We start from the raw sequence: 19,643 nt of genomic DNA on the forward strand, positions 1-19,643 counted from the left end.
CCCCCGAGCGCCGCTTCCGGTGCTGCCCGACCCGCCGGCCGGAAACCGCCAGCGCGCGGCCCCGCCCCTTCCGGTCCCGCTCCGCCATGGCCTCGCCCCCTCCACGTGCCCGCAGGGAGGGACTCAGCGCGGCCCGGCTCGGGTCTGCGAGCGCGGGGAAGTCGCGTCTACACACAAACCGGCGTGAAGCTGGGGGGCGGGGGGGGCAGCCAGGGCTCCTGTAGGGTGACTGCCCCTTTCACTCCTTCTTCAACACCTGAGCAAATCCTGCCGGGGGGGCACGGAGGGGCCCACGACTAGAACTGCACACACGTGTCCACACCCCTGCACGGCAGCGCCCAGCGCACTAGAAGCTCCCTGCACGCTGTCACCCGGGGAAAAGGGGTTGGGGTCAGGGTAGTACCAACTGGAAGATCTGCTGAGATATTCGCCTCCTTTTCCCTAGATGTAGGGTGGGGTGTTGAGAAGCTCTAGGGCTGCAGGTTGCCTACAGCCCAGTGGAAACAATTCTCCCTCCTTCGCTATTTACAGAGTCCCCCACCTCAGTTACTTGGACTAGGTTCCTAGACAGCAACTGACCCCTAGCCCACTCCTTCACTCTTCAAAGCCCACTGAAGTCAGTTGAAAGGACTCACTGACTTCCATGAATGTTGTATCTAGCCTGCGGCTTCTCACTTACAAACCTTTTATCACTAAAATGGGGGGCTTTTTCAGCTAGTCACCCACAAAGGAGAAAAGATCACATTTCACACAGTCCAACCATTTTCAAAAAAGGGTTATATTTTTTAACCTATGTGATTAAAAGTTGAGTCAAGAACCTTAATATTACCTTTAGTTTAAAATACACACAAGGTAAGACAATTGCATTTCCCAGACATGGTTTTGTGTTGAAAACAACTCCAGCAAGAAAATCATGTTTCTTAACTACTGGGGAGTGGATGGAGTTTGTCCATGATCCATTTACAAAAGAGACATTTTAGAAAAGTTGTGAGAAACAGATTGGATAGAGGAAAGTTAGTTGCAGTGTTGCCAACCCAAAGTGTTGAAAAATCATAGATCAGACAGTAAAACATTATGAGACTGTCATAGAAATCAAGAGATTTGACAAAGTAAACCGGGCAGTTCTTTGTCATGAGGTTTGTAAGCCTTTAGGGTGCACGAGTCATGTTTTCAAGCTTTTCTCTGCAACAGTGAGGGCTAGAAACTTTCTTTTTTAAAGAATGGAATCTGAGATTCTCTTCCACAATCACCTCACTCCAGCAGGTAGGGCTTTAAGAAAAACACCATATATCACAAGACCTTTGATAAAATTGCAAGAGTTGGTAACACCATATCATGCATACAAACACTTGATTTCTTCACCACTCAGCATTCAGTCAAGAGAATTTCTTCATCTGAGCATTTGAAGAAAAAAGAAAAAATATTTCACTGTCAGTGACTCTACAGGCCTGTTACTGCTGATATGGGACCTGTGATTGAGTAAATACTTCCCACTGTCACACCTGCACTGCACAGCTCTGCTCAGTCTGGCACTAAGGGCCTGATCCAACTTCCAATGAAGCCTAGCAGAGACTTTCCACTGACACCAGTGGGATGTTTTGGAATGATTGTGCTATTACAGCAGCAGCATTATGTTTTCACGGCAGGATCACATAAGAGTAATTAATAGGGCTGAGAAGGACATTCCCTTCTCCCCAACCCTTATTGATACATTAATCTCTGATAATTAGCAAAAGTGCCATGAGAAATTATTACAGCCCTTCACTGTCTGACAAGGGTACGATACTATAGAGACTCAAAAGCTCATCTGGCATTTACTCTAATATTACAGACGTGATGAAAAAGTTGCCATGCAGCCCTTGTTTATAAATCACAATATGTTATCCAGCCAGTTTATCACAATCTAAACAAGGTTTAAGACAAAAGTTTTGATCTTGCAGCTACTTTAGGAATTAAAAGCATTATGACTGGTCCATGGCTGAAAACCCTTTCCCAGCTTTTTGCACGCTGGAGGAAAGCGTAACCCATTTCCCCATCTGATCTCTTCTGGTAACAATCGGCTATTAGCTTGTGCCTTTTATGTATATTCTGTAACTAGCAACATTAGCCACAGCATTAAGTGCTTGATATGTTTTCACAAAATTGTGGGCAGCATTAGAGAGTTTCTGCCTTCTCCTTATCCCGAGGTATTCTGCCCATGGTGTAGAATTCTTCGTTTGGACGCAGATCGGTAAAGTGAGCTATACGATTAGACATGGCAAAAAAGGAGGCAATTGAGCCTATGTCCCAAGCATCTTCCTGGTCAAAACCCTGAGCCTCCAGCTTTTGGAAGTGCTCTTCAGTTATGTTATCAGCGTGACTGACTGCAACAGCAAACTCCAGCATTGCCTGCTCCCGTTCACTTAGATCGGCCAGTTTCCAATTCACAACAACCTGCAAGAAAGAAAGAAAGAAAAAAAAAAAGCTACAAAGAAACGTATTCAGGCCTATAAAACAATTGCAGCTGGGTCAAAAAAGAACTTTTCATTCATCAAGGCTATTGGCAGGCTGTCTGGAGTGGCTCACAACCGTGAGTGCCAATCTCAGGTCAGACTGTCAGAAAGCAGGGCAGATACCACAAATTGATGGTATATTCTATAACTAGATTTCACCAAGCCAGTAACAAATGTGCACTCCTGGATCACTGTACCAGTCTCACTATGGAGTCACAGTCAGCTCTCCAGTCTATCTTGCCATCCAGTCAAACTGGACTTCGTGATAAAAGGTTTTGTAAACCAAAAACCACATCACATTAGGTTACTCCCAATCCCAAAGGATCTGTCACTTACCCCAGATCAATTTGGTACTCTGGATCTCACACCAAAGACAACACTGACAGCCAATTCTCTAGTAAACTAACTAAAGATTTATTAGCTAAGAAATCAGTCAGTGAGAGGTTAAAGCAGGTAAAATATGTTAACAGGTGAATCACAGTTTGTAATCCAAAATGATAGCAGAGATGTAGTGGTCTGCTAGTTTCCCCAAAGCCTTTCAGGGTTACCCAGAATAACTCTGGGGATCTCCGTCTCCTTGTCCAGAAATTCCACTCTATTAGAATTCAAACTGTGCAGAGATGCAGAACTATTCTTTTGAATCACTATTTGTCTTTTGTGAGTATGTACTATAATCTAATGGCCAGTGAATTTCCATTGTTGAACACAATGGCCCTTGCTCTGAAGTTAGCACTCTTCTTCATTTACATTTCCAAGGTTCCAATCACATTTGGTGGGTAATTTAGTTACAGGGATATACACAATGTAAAAGGTAATGGAACAGCAAACAATCCTTCATTAGTTTTCGTGAAGTTTACATATCAAGTACATTCTCCTCTTAACAGTAACACACACTTTTGATCTAGAGTTAAGAAGTTACAGGGATATGCATAATGTAATGCGACAAAAATCAACAGGTTATAGATAAGTGAAGACAATACCATTAACATTTCCTTTGAACCAAACTAATACAACTGAATTGGCCTGTGTTGCGGGAGAGGTACCCCCTGTCAGCCCCTTAGGGCAGTATGGCTTCGCAGCCCAAGTCACTAAGGCAGACCTGGACTTCAGGGCAGTAAGGCCCAGTGGCCAGAGTCTAAGTAGCCACCCTTCTTCCCAGGGCAGGATGGCCAGAGTCTACATAATGGCCTCCAGAAGCCCAATTCACCTCCCTGCCCATTGGCAGTCTCCACAGCAGGTCAGATGGGATAGGAGGACCCGAGCCCACCCTTCTCCACCATGTCCTGACCCAGGCCCTAGGGAACCAATACCTTGCTGCTCAGTCTCCTGTCTCTACCATCCCATTCCCTGGGCTGCATCCTACCCCTTCTTCCAATGCAGGGGGTCCCGTGGCAATCGCTGCCTTGCCTCTGTCAGCCTCAGTGGTTGGGTGGAGTTTGGTAGAGGCACCAACCTGGTTAGCATCAGCATCTGGTGGATCCAACAGTCTCCCAGTGGAAGTCTGCAGCACGTATCTGCTCTCATCAGCAGTCCACCCAGCCTGAGCTGCTCAGCCTATAGCATGGGGTTAATCCCCTCCAGCCCAGTGCAGGGTAGGTACACCCCATCACAGTCTGATTTCACTACAGCATCTTTTGACATGCCTTTAATTTCTATTAGCATCTGAGGGAATTAGCCTGCAGTCCTGTCCTGAACTGGCACCTGGGTAGACAGCGTCACAGCTATGTTTTGTTTCATGGAAGAACTGAGAGAGGTTCACTAGAAAATGTTTCCTCCTAGGAGAGAGACAAGTACTGAAAAGACATATGCAATGGCAGCAAAGGAGAAATGAAGGCCAGCATTTCCCCAGATTGGCCACTGATGCTGGGTACCCCAACTTGAGAGCCCAGGGGCAGCTGACTGTCAGAAGTGCAGTGTCACAACTCCAGCTGAAGTCAATGGAACCTGTAGGTTGCTCAGCACATCTGAAAAATCTGGCCTGGCCTGGATCAGGCAGGCCCCCAGCCAGTATCAGATTTTGGGGCAGTGCAATGTGGCTTTGCCCCCTCCCCCTCCATTCTAGCACCACTGGAGTTCTGACAGAATGGAGAATTCTCCCCTGGTAGCTGGGCTGGTCCATTTCTCTGTGACCTGCTCCTGGCTGTTGTGGTAGAGAAGTATCTCTTTTTCTTTCAAATTCAGTGTCTCCCCCTGCATATGGCAGGCCCTAGATGCACTGGGACTGTAGCAGTACCAGTGAGCATATGGGAAGAAGGGAAAAGCCACACAGAGGCTATGCAGAGAAGGCCAGACACAGACAGCACACTGAAGATCACTGCTTTGTAGCAGGTCTCTCCAGAGCAGAGGTGGGAGCAAGTTAGTGATGTTATTGGCCACTTCCTACACAAATCGTCTGATGGAAACCCCCACACAAAGTGGGAAGAGGAAGAAGATTTAGTTTCCTCTGAACCCTACCAGAGATGCCATGCACATAGCCTGTTTACCTGGGCTATGCAGAGGTCATCAGGATTTGGTCCCCACAAAGCAATTTTCAGACCTTCCTGCCACTAAAAATATGAGTGTAAATTAAAACAGTGCACTATCAATTCGAGGAGTGCTTCAATGCTCCTCAGATGTCAAGGATGGATTAAACAGTCCCCACTAAAGCTTTCTACTAAATTCTGCATTAGCTTATTGTGCTGGCTGTTAACAGAGGATAACCCAGTCGTGGGCAGAGAAACAAATGGACTAGCTTGGAGAAAGAGAGCTACTGTATTAAGCCCCAATCCTGCAAACTGCTTCACGCAGGCCCAGTGAGGTCCATCTGCATGGCACAGAGTGTAGGACTGGAACCTTAGACATATTCAGCAGTCAGGAAAAGAAGAGACTTTATTTTGATTATATTTTTCCCTATCTCAAGACAGCCTACAAAGCAGGCACAGAGTATGCCCTTTTGTTCTGATATTTTCATTACTCCATTTAAAAACAAACAATCCCACTAACCTGATCCGCCAAGGCGGGCTTTTTAGAATATATCCGATGTAACGCACTGTGTGCAATTACACAGTAGGGGCATCTGTTAACAGCGCTTGTAGCCACAACAATAAGTTCTTTGTCAGCCTTGCTGAGTCTTCCTGTGGGGGAAAAATAAATAATCTAAGGGGGATTTCTTATTGAAACTTTTCATTTTATTACAAAAGAATACACATGGATCAATGGTACTGGGAAATAACAGATGCTGTAGAGTCAGTGGTTGGCATGTACTGAAGCATGCAAGAAAGCATACAGAGAGACATCTGGACTACAGGGGTACTGGAATAATTTCTGTAACGGGGGGTGGGTGTGTGTGAGAGCCATTGAACCAAACTGTAAACCGTGTTTATGATGGAAACCACTTCAAGCCAGGGGGTGCTGCCACATCCCCAACACTCCTAGTTCCAGCACCTACGTTTGCCCAGTACAGTTTTGCCAGTAATTTAATAAAAGCAGCAAAGAATCCTGTGGCACCTTATAGACTAACAGACGTGCCACAGGTGCCACAGGATTCTTTGCTGCTTTTACAGATCCAGACTAACACAGCTACCCCTCTGATACTTGACAGTAATTTAACAGAGTGATGAATCCTGCAGTTCTCACTCAGGCAAAATTCCTATTTAAATTTTGATGGGATAAGGATTGCACATTTGATCCATAGATAATTAGAGCCCTAACTTTCAAACAAAAGTAATTGTACTCATGTAAGTAGTTACTGGAACTGCTAATCAGTCCTATCGACATCTCACCTAAGTAAAAATACTCACGTGCCTAAATGTTTGCAGTATACAGGTCCTTAATCAGTACTTTTCCTGTGCTTATTTCAGAGTCAAATGATTAATAAGTTTGTATCTTGCTACTTGATTCCTGAACCCTTAATTTTCAAGTTGAATTTTATTCTTATAGGCAAATGCAATGTTGCAGGCCCTATTAGCCAAGGGGCTAGGGGGAGGTTTGCTTTTGTGCAGGAGACAAAATAGAAATAATGAGGTTCTCCGGAAGTTGATGGGCTTGAGACCATGTTTTATAACCATCAGGCTGGGCAAGTCACCTGGACCAAGCTTCCAGAGAGTTTGAATTTCTCAAAAATTGTTGGTGTTTGAATACCCTGGGCAGACTGAAGCCCATCAAAGCAGGGGTTCCTGCTTTGAGCAGGGGGTTGGACTAGATGACCTCCTGAGGTCCCTTCCAACCCTGACATTCTATGATTCTATGATCATTCTCCAAAGAAGTCCTAGGAACGTGACTTGAGCTGTGACAGAGTTAAATATAAATCTAGGGATTTACCTATGCAACGTCAAACACAGTCAGGTTCTCAAGACAAGCCATCGATTTTTGCAGCATTTCATTTTTTTAAATTAATTTTCTAGCCCTTATGGTTGGGAAGACAGCCTTCCCCATGAAAACCTACACAATGCTGGGTTCCTGAGTCCGCTTCTGCTGCTGCTACTAGCTTTCTAAGCCTGAGCCAGATGAAATAAAACTCTGGTTAGTTTCATTTTCACAGCTGCTTTCAGAATTCTGTAGGCAGTGTGACACTGATGAAAATCATGTCAATTTCACATTGCAGGCTGCTGGCTACTGTCCCGAGCAGCAGAGGTAGGTGTGAGTCTACAGGTTTAGTTTCTTTTAAATCAGTAGCAGGCAGGCAAGCCTAGGTAAGGCTCTAGGTAGAAGCTCTACAGTGAAACAGAGAAAGAGATAACCTTAAGTTCAGCGTTAGAAGGAGGAAAGCCTTTTTGTGATTTTTTTTTTTTTTTTTACAGTAGACACTGGAGCTGCTGACAGGAGACTTGGAGGGTAGAGAAGAAAGAAAAATAAAGATCCTTCTGAAACTGAGGGGAGGGGGGCAGGGCTCAAGCTTACTCGGCAGCTACTAGCCAGCCACTTTTGCAAAATATGAAGTCACAAGCAAAGACCAGGGAGAACACCATGGTAGGAGATGCAGCGTCCTCTGAAAGGTGTCGTTACACACCAGGGCATTGATCTTGTACCTTAGTGACAGCCCCACCTCTGAAGACACAACTCTTCTATATCTGCCTCTAGCTAACAGGGGTTGGATCGTTTTTTTCAAGCCAATAGAGGTTGGGTCAAATTTTCAAGGTGTCTTAAGAGATTCTGACTTTATGGAAATGTCCTCCAAGGTAAAATAAATGAGGGGACTTCTCCCCTGTTGAAAATGTGACACATACAGAAATGTTCCTAATACAATGTTTTCTAAAGATTTCTATGTGATTTGAGCAGTTCTTTATGCACACTGCACTTGGTCAAAACACCCCTTCAGTACTGAAAGAGCCGACGGTCACCTCTATTTTCATTAGAGAAACACTCAAAGCAAATCCTGCAACCTGACTTCTTCCAGAGACTGTTGCAAAAAGGTATCACATTATTACTGCTCCTATCGGATATGGAGAACTTTGCTGGCTTAGAAATCCACAAAGCAGAACACCAAGCAACTGTGCAGCCCTGCTTGGCCTGACAGCTGGTTTTGAACCCAGGACTGTCGGTACTAAAAGCATGAGCCTCAAATATTATTTCAGCTGGAAGCAACAGCAGACTCAAACCTCTTATGTGGACCAGCCAGACCTCACTGAATGTGGAGTACCACTGCATGCGGATCTTGTAGTCTCTGCTGGCTGTAACTCTCTAGGTCAAGATGAGTCTGGCTGCAGGACATACAGAACTCAGACCCAAGCACCACATTTTAGCAACTTTTGACCTACAAAGCTACAGGCAGTTTCAAGGCTGCTGATTAGTTTACCTGTCTCTTTGTTCATGATGGCATTGTAATATGCGAAGAATGCTCTGAATTCCGCAGGCCGATGAGACATCGCACGGAACACATTGGGCAAAAATCCACTCTGTTTAAGGATTAAAGAGAAGTCAATGGCTGTAATCTTACTACAGAGAGCACACGCTACAAAAGCTCAAGGTGTAAAATACATACGATGGGGCTGATCGGCCCTGTGATGGTAGGGATGGGGCTAATGAGGCAGGTACGCTCCACACTACAGACTGGACCCAGCTGATCCTACCCATTATGCCTACGGCCAATGTCAGTCATGGAGTGGGGTGATAAAAGGAGGCGGCCTTGGCCAGCTCAGGGCTGGCCAGGGACGAAAGTAGAGTCCTACATCTCTTTCAGAGAGGGATGCTGGGTTCCAGCCCAAGCTTGGGGCAACATCCTACCTGATGGAGGTGACAATGGGGCCCACGGAGACTGTGAAAAGAAACTGGCAAAGCAAACCCTGAGCAGAAGGGCAGGGTCCTGCTGAGACCCCTCGCATGCCCCTGAGTTTTGAGTTCACAGTTGGCCTTTTGTTTTCTTGGACTCTAATAGTTTGGAAAGGGTTGGTCTCCAGTGTACCCAGGCACACGACACTGGATTGGAGCAAAGGTGTCAGCTGACTGTCAGAGACCCACAGGTGGGTGGACTGTGCTTTGATGGGCCACAAGGGGGTACTGCTTAGACAGCCCAGTTCAATACACTTTGGTCTATGCCATGTTTTACTGATATAAAGACTTCAGTTGGGGCTTCAGGCACCAGTCTGACATAAATAACTAACAGCTGGTCAGGTGCGGAGAGGCAGAGTTATTGCTTCTGATTCCTCCTGGCAGTCAGACCCAGGGGGTCCTGTTAGCTCCAATCTAGGGGAATAAAAAGGTACAGACGGGCCAGCAGGAACTAGGGGGAGGGACTCTACAAACCACTAGCCTCAATATAAAGTTGTGATGCCTGTAAATGAGGAACAAGCCTGGCAGACTCCACAAGGGGCCACTGCAATATAACAGGATCAGGGAGCAGAGACTTTAGCTCAGCAGGAAAAAGGTAGAAACTGATTAGGGTGGCCAGACGAGAGAAATGAAATATCAGGACACGGGGGGGGGGGAGAAAAGGGGGCACGCCAGCGGAGAAAAAACCCCCGAAAAGCAAAAAATGAGAGCTGGCAGCTCCCTGCCGCCCCCCGCCCCCACCGCACCAGCTCACCTCCGCCTCCCCTAAGTGGGCTGCCGTGTCCTGCTTCTCCCCCCTTCCCTCCCAGCACTTGCGCTGCCTTACAGCTGATTCACGCAAGCCTGGAGGGAGTGGGGAGGAGGAATGCACGTGCTTGGGGAAGAGGCAGGGCCAGGGTGGGGATTTGGGGAGGGATCCAATGGGGCAGGGAGGGGGCAGAGTTGGGGGCACGAGCCCCCTCCACCTGTGAGCCGGAGTGCAAAATATCGGGACAATTCGCATCCCAACCGCAGGACAAACAAGTAAATATTGGGACTGTCTTGATAAAATCGGGACGTCTGGTCACCAAAGCTCCCAGGAAAGCCGAGCCAAGATCTTCCTTGGTGAGAGTGTTCAGGATGGAGACAGCAGAGAAGGGGCTAGGGCTAGGAGGCAGCACGGAGAGGAACAGGGCAGGGAAGCAGGGAACAGTGCCCGGAGGGAGGTTCTGGGGAGTGGGAAATAAAGGAGTAGACAGGCGTTAGGGGGAAGAGAAAAAGGAGACAAGGGGCCTGATTCTCCATGGCCTTGCACCTTGTGGCATTGCTTAGAATAAGTACAGCCTTTTGGATGCTTTGGGGAAAGGAGAAAAACAAGCAGGAGAAAAATCTTGCTGGCCTTTTCAGTGCATCGTCAGTAATGAAAAGGAAGTTTCAGGTAAGGTTTAACTTCATCCCCTTTCTCCCTAGTAAAACAAACACGGAAGGTGGGGAGAAGGGGGAAAGGTGCTTGCTGCCCTTTCGAGCAAGAAGCCATTTGGAACCAACAGTCACCTCCTGGAACAAACAAGTGAATAAGAATAATGCTGAGCCACCCAAGTATTTCTAACCAAGGGACGGATCCTGCAGGCTGTTCCATGTGGATGAACTGCACAAAACTCCAAGGGTGCCGGGGCCATCCCTAATGCTGATCCAGAAACTGACTCTCGGTATTGGCCAAACTCAGAGGCTGGGTTGTGTCCTCTGGGAAGAGCTTTTCTCAGCAGACTCTTCTTACCTTCATCTCTACTTCTTCCATGAGCTCCACTATATCGTACGGCAGGTCCTTCTTGTTGGGTATTGGATAGCGCCCAGTCAGCCTCTTCGTGCCCCCTCCCTGTGTACTGTATCCCTGGCTTACAGCTGCCGTTTGCATTCTTCCCCACAGGCTCCCTGACACAAGAAGAGGCCGAGGCTAGAGAGAGGGGGAGAAAGGCTTGTTTAGCCAGATGGATAGTTATTGGCTCCCTTCTCTGCTTAGCTGCTCTGATACTGCCTCAGAATTCATGTAAACCACAGCCACTGCTAGATCTCACTTCACCATGACAACCTACACAACTGACCATTGGGAGACAGCATGGTCTAGTGTGCAGGGCACTGGGACAAATGACCTGGCTCTGACACTGACCTGCGGCATGCTCTTCGCCTCCCTCCCCCACTTTGTGCCTCAGTTTCCTCTTCCATCCTAACTCGACCGTAGGCAGCTCAGGGCAAGGACTGTCTCTCAGGATGTGTTTGTAGAGCTCCTAGCACAACGGAGCCCTGATCTCAGCTGGGACCTCCAGGCACTATTGCAGTAATGTGACAATGACCACACTGGTGTATTATCTTCCCCCTCTCCAGTTCTACATGGTATCCTCTTAAAGTCACAAAGCTGTTTCTCAGAACTAATGCACCACAAGCCCATCACTGCAGTAGCCTACAAAAAAAAAATACATCAAATTAATTAACCAAAATGAATGGCATCAACAAAGGGCTAACTTTGCCACTGGCATAAATGCACCAACCTCTGATGAATGGCTTTGTGGCCCAGGATAAGCACCTCAGCTTTGGATGCTGGTAGTCCTGGGTTCAAATACTGGTTATGCCCTGTCCCTGAGATGTGTATCAACATCAGCAAAAATCAATGGAACCATGCCAACTTATGATGTAGTTAGTGTATGGGCATTTAACTGACACTATGGAAAAAAATAGCATATTTCTAGAGGCTTGCTTTATAAATGTTTGTGCAATAAATTGTCCAGAAACATCTCCCTCAGTAAAGAATGATACTAGGGACTCCTGGATTCAGTTGTTTTTTTTTTAACAAAATCCATCCCAATTCTAAGTACTGTAAAGCAGCACCACCATCCAAAGTACAATCAACTGTTGAAACCTGAGCAATTCCTACCCCACTGTCATGGATTTAGTTAACTGGATCACACCCCTTACTTCAGAACTCTGCTGTCATTCGGTTAGCACAATGCTGCAGCTATGCTTTTAGGGAGCAGCACCTAATATGCTTAGCTGTTATGTAGCACTCTTCATCTGTACATCTCAAAGTGTTTTACACAGGAAGGTCCGTATCATTAGCCCCATTCTACAGATGGGGAAACTGAAGCATGGGGTTGAAGGAAACTTGGCTAAGGTCAGAAAGTAAGTCAGAAGCAGAGCTAGGAATAGAATTTAGGTCCCCTAACTCTTACCACCGAACATCATGTACTCTGTTCCTGCTTTCTCCCAAAAAGATGTAACAATCCACACATACCCTGCAGCCTAGAACTTCACATATTACCACCCCAGAACCCAGAGTCACCTGTGCAATCTTGTGGAAAAGCACTGGCTGTCACCTTACCACCACTTTTAAATGACAATTATACTGCTTAGACTCATAGACTTTAAGGTCAGAAGGGACCGTTATGATCATCTAGCCTGACCTCCTGCACAATGCTGGCCACAGAATCTCACCCACTCACTTCAGTAACAAACCCCTAACCTATGTCTGAGTTAATGAAGTCCCCAAATTGTGGTTTAAAGACCTCAAGCTGCAGAGAATCCTCCAGCAAGTGACCCGTGCCCCATGCTGCAGAGGAAGGCGAAAAACCTCCAGGGCCTCTGCCAATCTTCCCTGGAGGAAAATTCCTTCCTGATCCCAAATATGGTGATCAGTTAAACAATGAGCTTAGGTCGTAAGCACCAGGGATCTCTAGCACAATGCAGTCCTGGTCTCCGAGTGAGATACGGACACTGCAGTACAAATTTTTGCTATTAATCAGGGAAAGAAGTCTGTCCGCATTGCTTGAGATGGTAAACAGCAGTCAGATCCTGATGTGCAATTTGAAACCATGCTCTAAAGTGATTTTAAAAGATCCTGCAGCGTATGTAAATGACAAATCTCTAAGAGGAACTATTCTAACAATATCTGCAGTAGTATCATTGTTAGACAAATACTGTAGTCAACCAAACATGAGTATTATCACAAAGTCCGATTGCACATATATTTAAAAAAATGGAACAAGCACATTGGAGGCAATAAAAAATAATAAGATTTATGGGTCTAACTGCTAATTCTAAAGAGAAAATTCAAAAATCTGAAGAGATGAACATCTAAGAAACATCATTGAATTGTCCTAAGTGAAAGGAAGTAACAGTTAGTAAAATAAATATGCCCTTTGTTCACCAGATTTTTCTATTCTTCTGGTGAGGGGAAAAAGTAAACAAGAAAGAGAGAGAATTGCTATCTGAACAAGTTGTGTAATTCCCTAACGGTTTGGTTTTTTTTTTAAATCACTTAAATAAATCCGTAACTGAACTTGCCCTCAAACATTTCATCTTATGGAATAAAGTCAAACTAAACATTGTGGAGTTATTGGGTCCAGTCTTGTAAACTCTGACAGCAGTGACAGGGGTACTACAACAATTGTAACAGTGGAGGTGCTGAAGGCAGAAACCATGTACTTGGGTTGCTATTACTACTTCAAGCCAGCAGTGCAGCAGCACCCGCCCCATATACCTCATTCCAGCACCTACAACCACTGATTTTACTCTCTGACTTCAGGAGGACTAGCTCCATGAGTCAGTTACATGCATAAGTGTGTGCCACTGCAGTCAGTTAGAAAAGACACATTACATTAAGAGAGACTTTTACCATTGAAAACATTTAGAAGTCCAAGACGAGAAAAATGGATCAACTCACTGATAGTTGTATAGAAGTCACCTGTTGCTGAAACCAACCAATCACTATATTCAGGAACCCTAGGAGAGCCTTTTCAAAAGCACTCAAGTTCAATGTCTAGATTCTACTTCAAAACAAAAACTCAAGCTGCCAGTTGAAATCCATTGCCTTTGTCCCTCTCTTGATCTAGAGTTTGAATTCCACTTGGCTGTATTGAAATAAAAAGAGTATGGAATGAGGAACAAAACCAAATTAGCTGAAGAGCTGTATGATTCTCCTGCACTTGACTGCAGGGTGCAGGTAAAGAATTTTTCTGTAGAGATGAGACTCAAGATCATAGCCACAAGGGGAACCAGGAATCCAAATCTGAGAAATTCAAATCTTGCCACAGACTTTGCCAAGCACTTTAGGTCCCCAGCCCTGTACGTAGATCACTTCCCTAAACAATATTCATTCAAAGGACATCAGTGTTCGAACATAAATACCCTGAATGGCCAGTATCCCAGATTCATCCCACAACTGATATAAAATGCCTCAATGTCTCCTGCAGACCTCTCAACGTCCAGATTGCTTTTTTAACTGCAGTTGTCAGTCCCAGCTAAACAGAACCACTATGAGATGGGTAATTTTGAGCCATTCTTAAGGAAAAGTTTCTGTTACATGCCAACTGGGGAGGATGTACTTAATAAAAAGGTGCCTTTACATTTGGTACCAAAGATTTACACTGATTCTTTTGTATACAAACACCTTTGTTTTTCTTTTCATGGAGAAAACGTACATTTAGTACTGTGTTGCTGTGCTGCTGAAGGAAAAATTATTCTGGGTATTGTTTACTGAAATATTTGTTGTTTATTTTGTTTGAATGAAGAGCCTCAAACAAATTCCCTAAGCTGACTTTGCCTGAAGTAATTTGTTCTTTCAAAATATCCAGATTGTTTTTATTCCATGTACTTAAACATATGAGTGTGATTTTTATTTCCATTGGAGCAAGATTGATATTTTCAATTTTTTAATTACTGCAATGAAAACATTATGGCATAGTCAATGAGAGGTTTTAATTCTTTGGAACTGGTTTGTTTTCTTTTAACGAAGATGACAAAGAAGTAATGTAGCAAAATTTTGCAACCTGTACCTTGTAAAATCCCTGCCATATTGGAATGGGTAAAAAACTGAATGAAAAATAAAGCATAAATTGAACAAAGTCCTTTTTAAATCTAAATTTCTCATAGTGTTGGACAACATACCTATCTTGTGTCAGTCCAACATGCCCATATCAGTCTCAGGCAGTGCTCCCATCCCACAGGAGCAAGAAGAGACTTGGGGGCTAAGCTGCACAGTAGCTAACATGGGATTTCAAGTAGGGAAGGGAGAGGTGGGTGAAGGAGGGATCAGGCTTGGCACAAAGTTGATGGGCTCTTTTTGCTCCCTTCTTCCCACTTCCCTCTCATGAACACGATCAGCTGCTCACACCTTCCTCACCCCTCTGCTGCTGAAGTCCCTGCATAGGAGAGGGTTATTGGAGTCACTGGAGGAGTGGGGAGCTGTATTCGAGGAGCACCATGGCATGAGGGTGGTATTAATTGTTGGAGGGTTGGCAGCATTAACTGAATTAGGGGGCACCACCCATAGGCCTCAAATGACTCAATGGTAGCACTTTGTGTCATGCTCCAATCGACACACTTAGAATGGCTATCAAGTATACTACCTGGCTTTAGCAATTTTTCCTACCGACTGAATCAAATCCACTGGTGCTGTGGCATGGAGCCCACCATGCATGCGATTAGCCTGGCACTGATTGCAAGAGACCTTTCCTGCGTGCTGTGCCTTGGCCCGCTGGGAAGATGTGTGCTCCAGTGAGCCTGAGGGCTAGGGAGCAGGAGGCTGAACTAGTCGAGCCATCTGTGCTGGCCAGGTCAAAGGATGGGGACTAGACAAGCAACAGCCCACTGCTCTGCCAGGGCACTAGCCCAGCCCTGCCTGGCAAAGTGAAGTTACAGAAACACAGCAAAGCAGCCATTCCAGCAAACAGTGGGACAGACAGGGCTAGGGTCTTGCTTGTATCCAAAACAATGTCTGACTCTGGCAGCTGGGGAAAGCAGAGCAGGGGTGAGCTGGGGCACAGGGGGGTGCCTCAGGGTGGGTGGAGGTAGGGAGCTGCCGCAGGGGGAGCGCCTCAGGGCGGAGCTGCCGTGGAGGGTGGGGGGGCTTGGGGACAGGGGAAGGCGCAAGGTGGAAGTATCGCCTAGGGCGCGAAACATCCTTCCACCGGCCCTGGCTCTCAGGGAACTGCAGACTGCTAACCAAAGGCCCAGCACACACCCTGCAAAGTCTGAGGCCCTGACAGAATCCTAGGACTAGAAGGGACCTCGACAGGGAATCTAGTCCTGTCTCCCGCACTCATGACAGGACTAAGCATAGACCATCCCTGACCGGTGTTGTGCCAGCTGCTAAAGACTGGATGAATAGGGCAGTCCCGAGTAGCACAGGGAAACATGTTGGTTGCAAAACACCATCTGTGATGATAGGGAGCTGGGTTTCAAGCAATAGGAACTCCTCCCTCCCAACTATGGCTTCTAACCAAGCTGCAGGGCAGGGCAGGGCAGGGCAGGGCAGGGCAGGGGGGATCTGGCATTAGGAAGGGGGACTGGATCTGGCCCCGCAGGGCAGAGGAGATCTGGCAGCAGGAGGGCAGTGGGTCTGGCCCCACAGGGCAGAGGGGATCTGGCAGCAGGAAGGCAGTGGGTCTGGCCCCACAGCGCAGAGGGGATCTGGCAGCAAGAGGGGGTGAGTCTGGCCCCACAGGGCAGAGGGGATCTGGCAGCAAGATGGGGTGGGTCTGGCCCCACAGGGCAGAGGGGATCTGGCAGCAGGAGGAGTGCGGAAGGGATCTGACAGCAGGAGGGGACTGGATCTGGCCTCACAAGGCAGAGGGGATCTGACTGTTGGAAGGGGGGATCTGGCCCCACAGGGCAGAGGGGAGCTGGCAGCAGGAAGGGCTGGGTCTGTCCCCACAGGGCAGAGGGGAGCTGGCAGCGGGGGAGGGGGTGTCTGGGCCCACAAGGCAGAGGGGATCTGGCAGCAGGGAGGGGGTGTCTGGCCCCACAGGGCAGAGGGGATCTGGCAGCGGAGGAGGGGGTGTCTGGCCCCACAGGGCAGAGGGGATCTGGCAGCGGGGGGGTGGGGTGTCTGGCCCCACAGGGCAGAGGGGATCTGGCAGCGGGGGGGTGGTGGTCTGGCCCCACAGGGCAGAGGGGATCTGGCAGCGGGGGGGTGGTGGTCTGGCCCCACAGGGCAGAGGGGATCTGGCAGAGGGGTGGTGGTGGTCTGGCCCCACAGGGCAGAGGGGATCNCTTCGCCGCTCCAGCTGGGCGGCAGGTTGGTTTCCCGCCACCCCCTGCCCTTCGCCGCTCCAGCTGGGCGGCAGGTTGGTTTCCCGCCACCCCCTGCCCTTCGCCGCTCCAGCTGGGCGGCAGGTTGGTTTCCCGCCACCCCCTGCCCTTCGCCGCTCCAGCTGGGCGGCAGGTTGGTTTCCCGCCACCCCCTGCCCTTCGCCGCTCCAGCTGGGCGGCAGGTTGGTTTCCCGCCACCCCCTGCCCTTCGCCGCTCCAGCTGGGCGGCAGGTTGGTTTCCCGCCACCCCCTGCCCTTCGCCGCTCCAGCTGGGCGGCAGGTTGGTTTCCCGCCACCCCCTGCCCTTCGCCGCTCCAGCTGGGCGGCAGGTTGGTTTCCCGCCACCCCCTGCCCTTCGCCGCTCCAGCTGGGCGGCAGGTTGGTTTCCCGCCACCCCCTGCCCTTCGCCGCTCCAGCTGGGCGGCAGGTTGGTTTCCCGCCACCCCCTGCCCTTCGCCGCTCCAGCTGGGCGGCAGGTTGGTTTCCCGCCACCCCCTGCCCTTCGCCGCTCCAGCTGGGCGGCAGGTTGGTTTCCCGCCACCCCCTGCCCTTCGCCGCTCCAGCTGGGCGGCAGGTTGGTTTCCCGCCACCCCCTGCCCTTCGCCGCTCCAGCTGGGCGGCAGGTTGGTTTCCCGCCACCCCCTGCCCTTCGCCGCTCCAGCTGGGCGGCAGGTTGGTTTCCCGCCACCCCCTGCCCTTCGCCGCTCCAGCTGGGCGGCAGGTTGGTTTCCCGCCACCCCCTGCCCTTCGCCGCTCCAGCTGGGCGGCAGGTTGGTTTCCCGCCACCCCCTGCCCTTCGCCGCTCCAGCTGGGCGGCAGGTTGGTTTCCCGCCACCCCCTGCCCTTCGCCGCTCCAGCTGGGCGGCAGGTTGGTTTCCCGCCACCCCCTGCCCTTCGCCGCTCCAGCTGGGCGGCAGGTTGGTTTCCCGCCACCCCCTGCCCTTCGCCGCTCCAGCTGGGCGGCAGGTTGGTTTCCCGCCACCCCCTGCCCTTCGCCGCTCCAGCTGGGCGGCAGGTTGGTTTCCCGCCACCCCCTGCCCTTCGCCGCTCCAGCTGGGCGGCAGGTTGGTTTCCCGCCACCCCCTGCCCTTCGCCGCTCCAGCTGGGCGGCAGGTTGGTTTCCCGCCACCCCCTGCCCTTCGCCGCTCCAGCTGGGCGGCAGGTTGGTTTCCCGCCACCCCCTGCCCTTCGCCGCTCCAGCTGGGCGGCAGGTTGGTTTCCCGCCACCCCCTGCCCTTCGCCGCTCCAGCTGGGCGGCAGGTTGGTTTCCCGCCACCCCCTGCCCTTCGCCGCTCCAGCTGGGCGGCAGGTTGGTTTCCCGCCACCCCCTGCCCTTCGCCGCTCCAGCTGGGCGGCAGGTTGGTTTCCCGCCACCCCCTGCCCTTCGCCGCTCCAGCTGGGCGGCAGGTTGGTTTCCCGCCACCCCCTGCCCTTCGCCGCTCCAGCTGGGCGGCAGGTTGGTTTCCCGCCACCCCCTGCCCTTCGCCGCTCCAGCTGGGCGGCAGGTTGGTTTCCCGCCACCCCCTGCCCTTCGCCGCTCCAGCTGGGCGGCAGGTTGGTTTCCCGCCACCCCCTGCCCTTCGCCGCTCCAGCTGGGCGGCAGGTTGGTTTCCCGCCACCCCCTGCCCTTCGCCGCTCCAGCTGGGCGGCAGGTTGGTTTCCCGCCACCCCCTGCCCTTCGCCGCTCCAGCTGGGCGGCAGGTTGGTTTCCCGCCACCCCCTGCCCTTCGCCGCTCCAGCTGGGCGGCAGGTTGGTTTCCCGCCACCCCCTGCCCTTCGCCGCTCCAGCTGGGCGGCAGGTTGGTTTCCCGCCACCCCCTGCCCTTCGCCGCTCCAGCTGGGCGGCAGGTTGGTTTCCCGCCACCCCCTGCCCTTCGCCGCTCCAGCTGGGCGGCAGGTTGGTTTCCCGCCACCCCCTGCCCTTCGCCGCTCCAGCTGGGCGGCAGGTTGGTTTCCCGCCACCCCCTGCCCTTCGCCGCTCCAGCTGGGCGGCAGGTTGGTTTCCCGCCACCCCCTGCCCTTCGCCGCTCCAGCTGGGCGGCAGGTTGGTTTCCCGCCACCCCCTGCCCTTTTCTGCTTCAGCCGGTGGAAGGCTGGTTCCCCCCCTCCACTTTTTGCTGTTCCGGCTGCCGTGCAGTTTTTTTTTTGCTTGGGTCGGCAAAAAAGCTAGAGCTGGCCCTGGCATCACAGAGGGTGAAACTGAGGCACGGAGACTTGCCTGCTGTCACCCAGAGCTAAGAATTTCCCAGTCTGCCCAGCCCAAGGAGTTGGCGCACAGATGGCAGCTGAACAAGGGACTTTTCTTGCCCTGCTTTACCTGGCTGGAGCCACAGGACAAGTGGCTAGTGGTAGCTGGGCCCAAGGTGGGAGGCAGGATCACCAAGCACATTGGAATCGCTGGAGAAGAAATAAGTGAGTGGTAAAGTGCCTTGCTCCTGTAAAGTGAATGAATTAGTGCTTTAATCTCATCGAGTTTAAGGCCAGAAGGGATCCCTAGATCATCTAATCTGACCCTACTGTCCATATCACTACCAACACCACCCAGCACGACACACTGATCCAAAAATCAAAACAAGACCAAAGTCAGTGAGCCACCCAGGAGGGTAGACTATTATGCGTTGCAGACAGAGAACAGGAGGGACCGAGGTGCACCTGTGCCCAAGGCCCCTGCAATGGCAGGGACATGACTACATGAGATATACCCAGATAATTCTGATAGTCACTTACACTTACGTGTTGCAGAGGAAGCTGAACACCCCTTCCCTCCCCCCATCACTGCTAGTATGCCCTGGTTGAAAATGGCGATCAGTTAGACCATGAGCATGTGAGCAAGAACCAGCCAGC

The 19,643-nt window shown here is 50.1% G+C and overlaps 1 protein-coding gene across 2 annotated transcripts; it reads right to left on the reverse strand.

Annotated features, from left to right (window-relative positions):
* Positions 1-757: 757 nt before the first annotated feature.
* LOC116823537 (uncharacterized) lies at positions 758-11,038 on the reverse strand. Of its 2 annotated transcripts, XM_032778144.2 has the most exons (5): positions 10,495-11,038; positions 8,266-8,365; positions 5,475-5,605; positions 4,976-5,038; positions 758-2,433 (listed from the first exon to the last, which is right to left on the reverse strand). In XM_032778144.2, exons 1-5 carry the CDS (start codon positions 10,630-10,632, stop codon positions 2,155-2,157), a joined length of 711 nt encoding a protein of 236 aa, XP_032634035.1. In that variant the 5' UTR covers positions 10,633-11,038; the 3' UTR covers positions 758-2,154. The 2 variants fall into 2 exon arrangements, with proteins under 2 accessions (XP_032634035.1, XP_032634034.1); XM_032778143.2 differs by lacking the exon at positions 4,976-5,038.
* Positions 11,039-19,643: the final 8,605 nt, after the last annotated feature.

This window comes from Chelonoidis abingdonii, chromosome 6 (genome assembly GCF_003597395.2).
Source record: "Chelonoidis abingdonii isolate Lonesome George chromosome 6, CheloAbing_2.0, whole genome shotgun sequence".
Taxonomy (NCBI): Eukaryota; Metazoa; Chordata; order Testudines; family Testudinidae; genus Chelonoidis; species Chelonoidis abingdonii.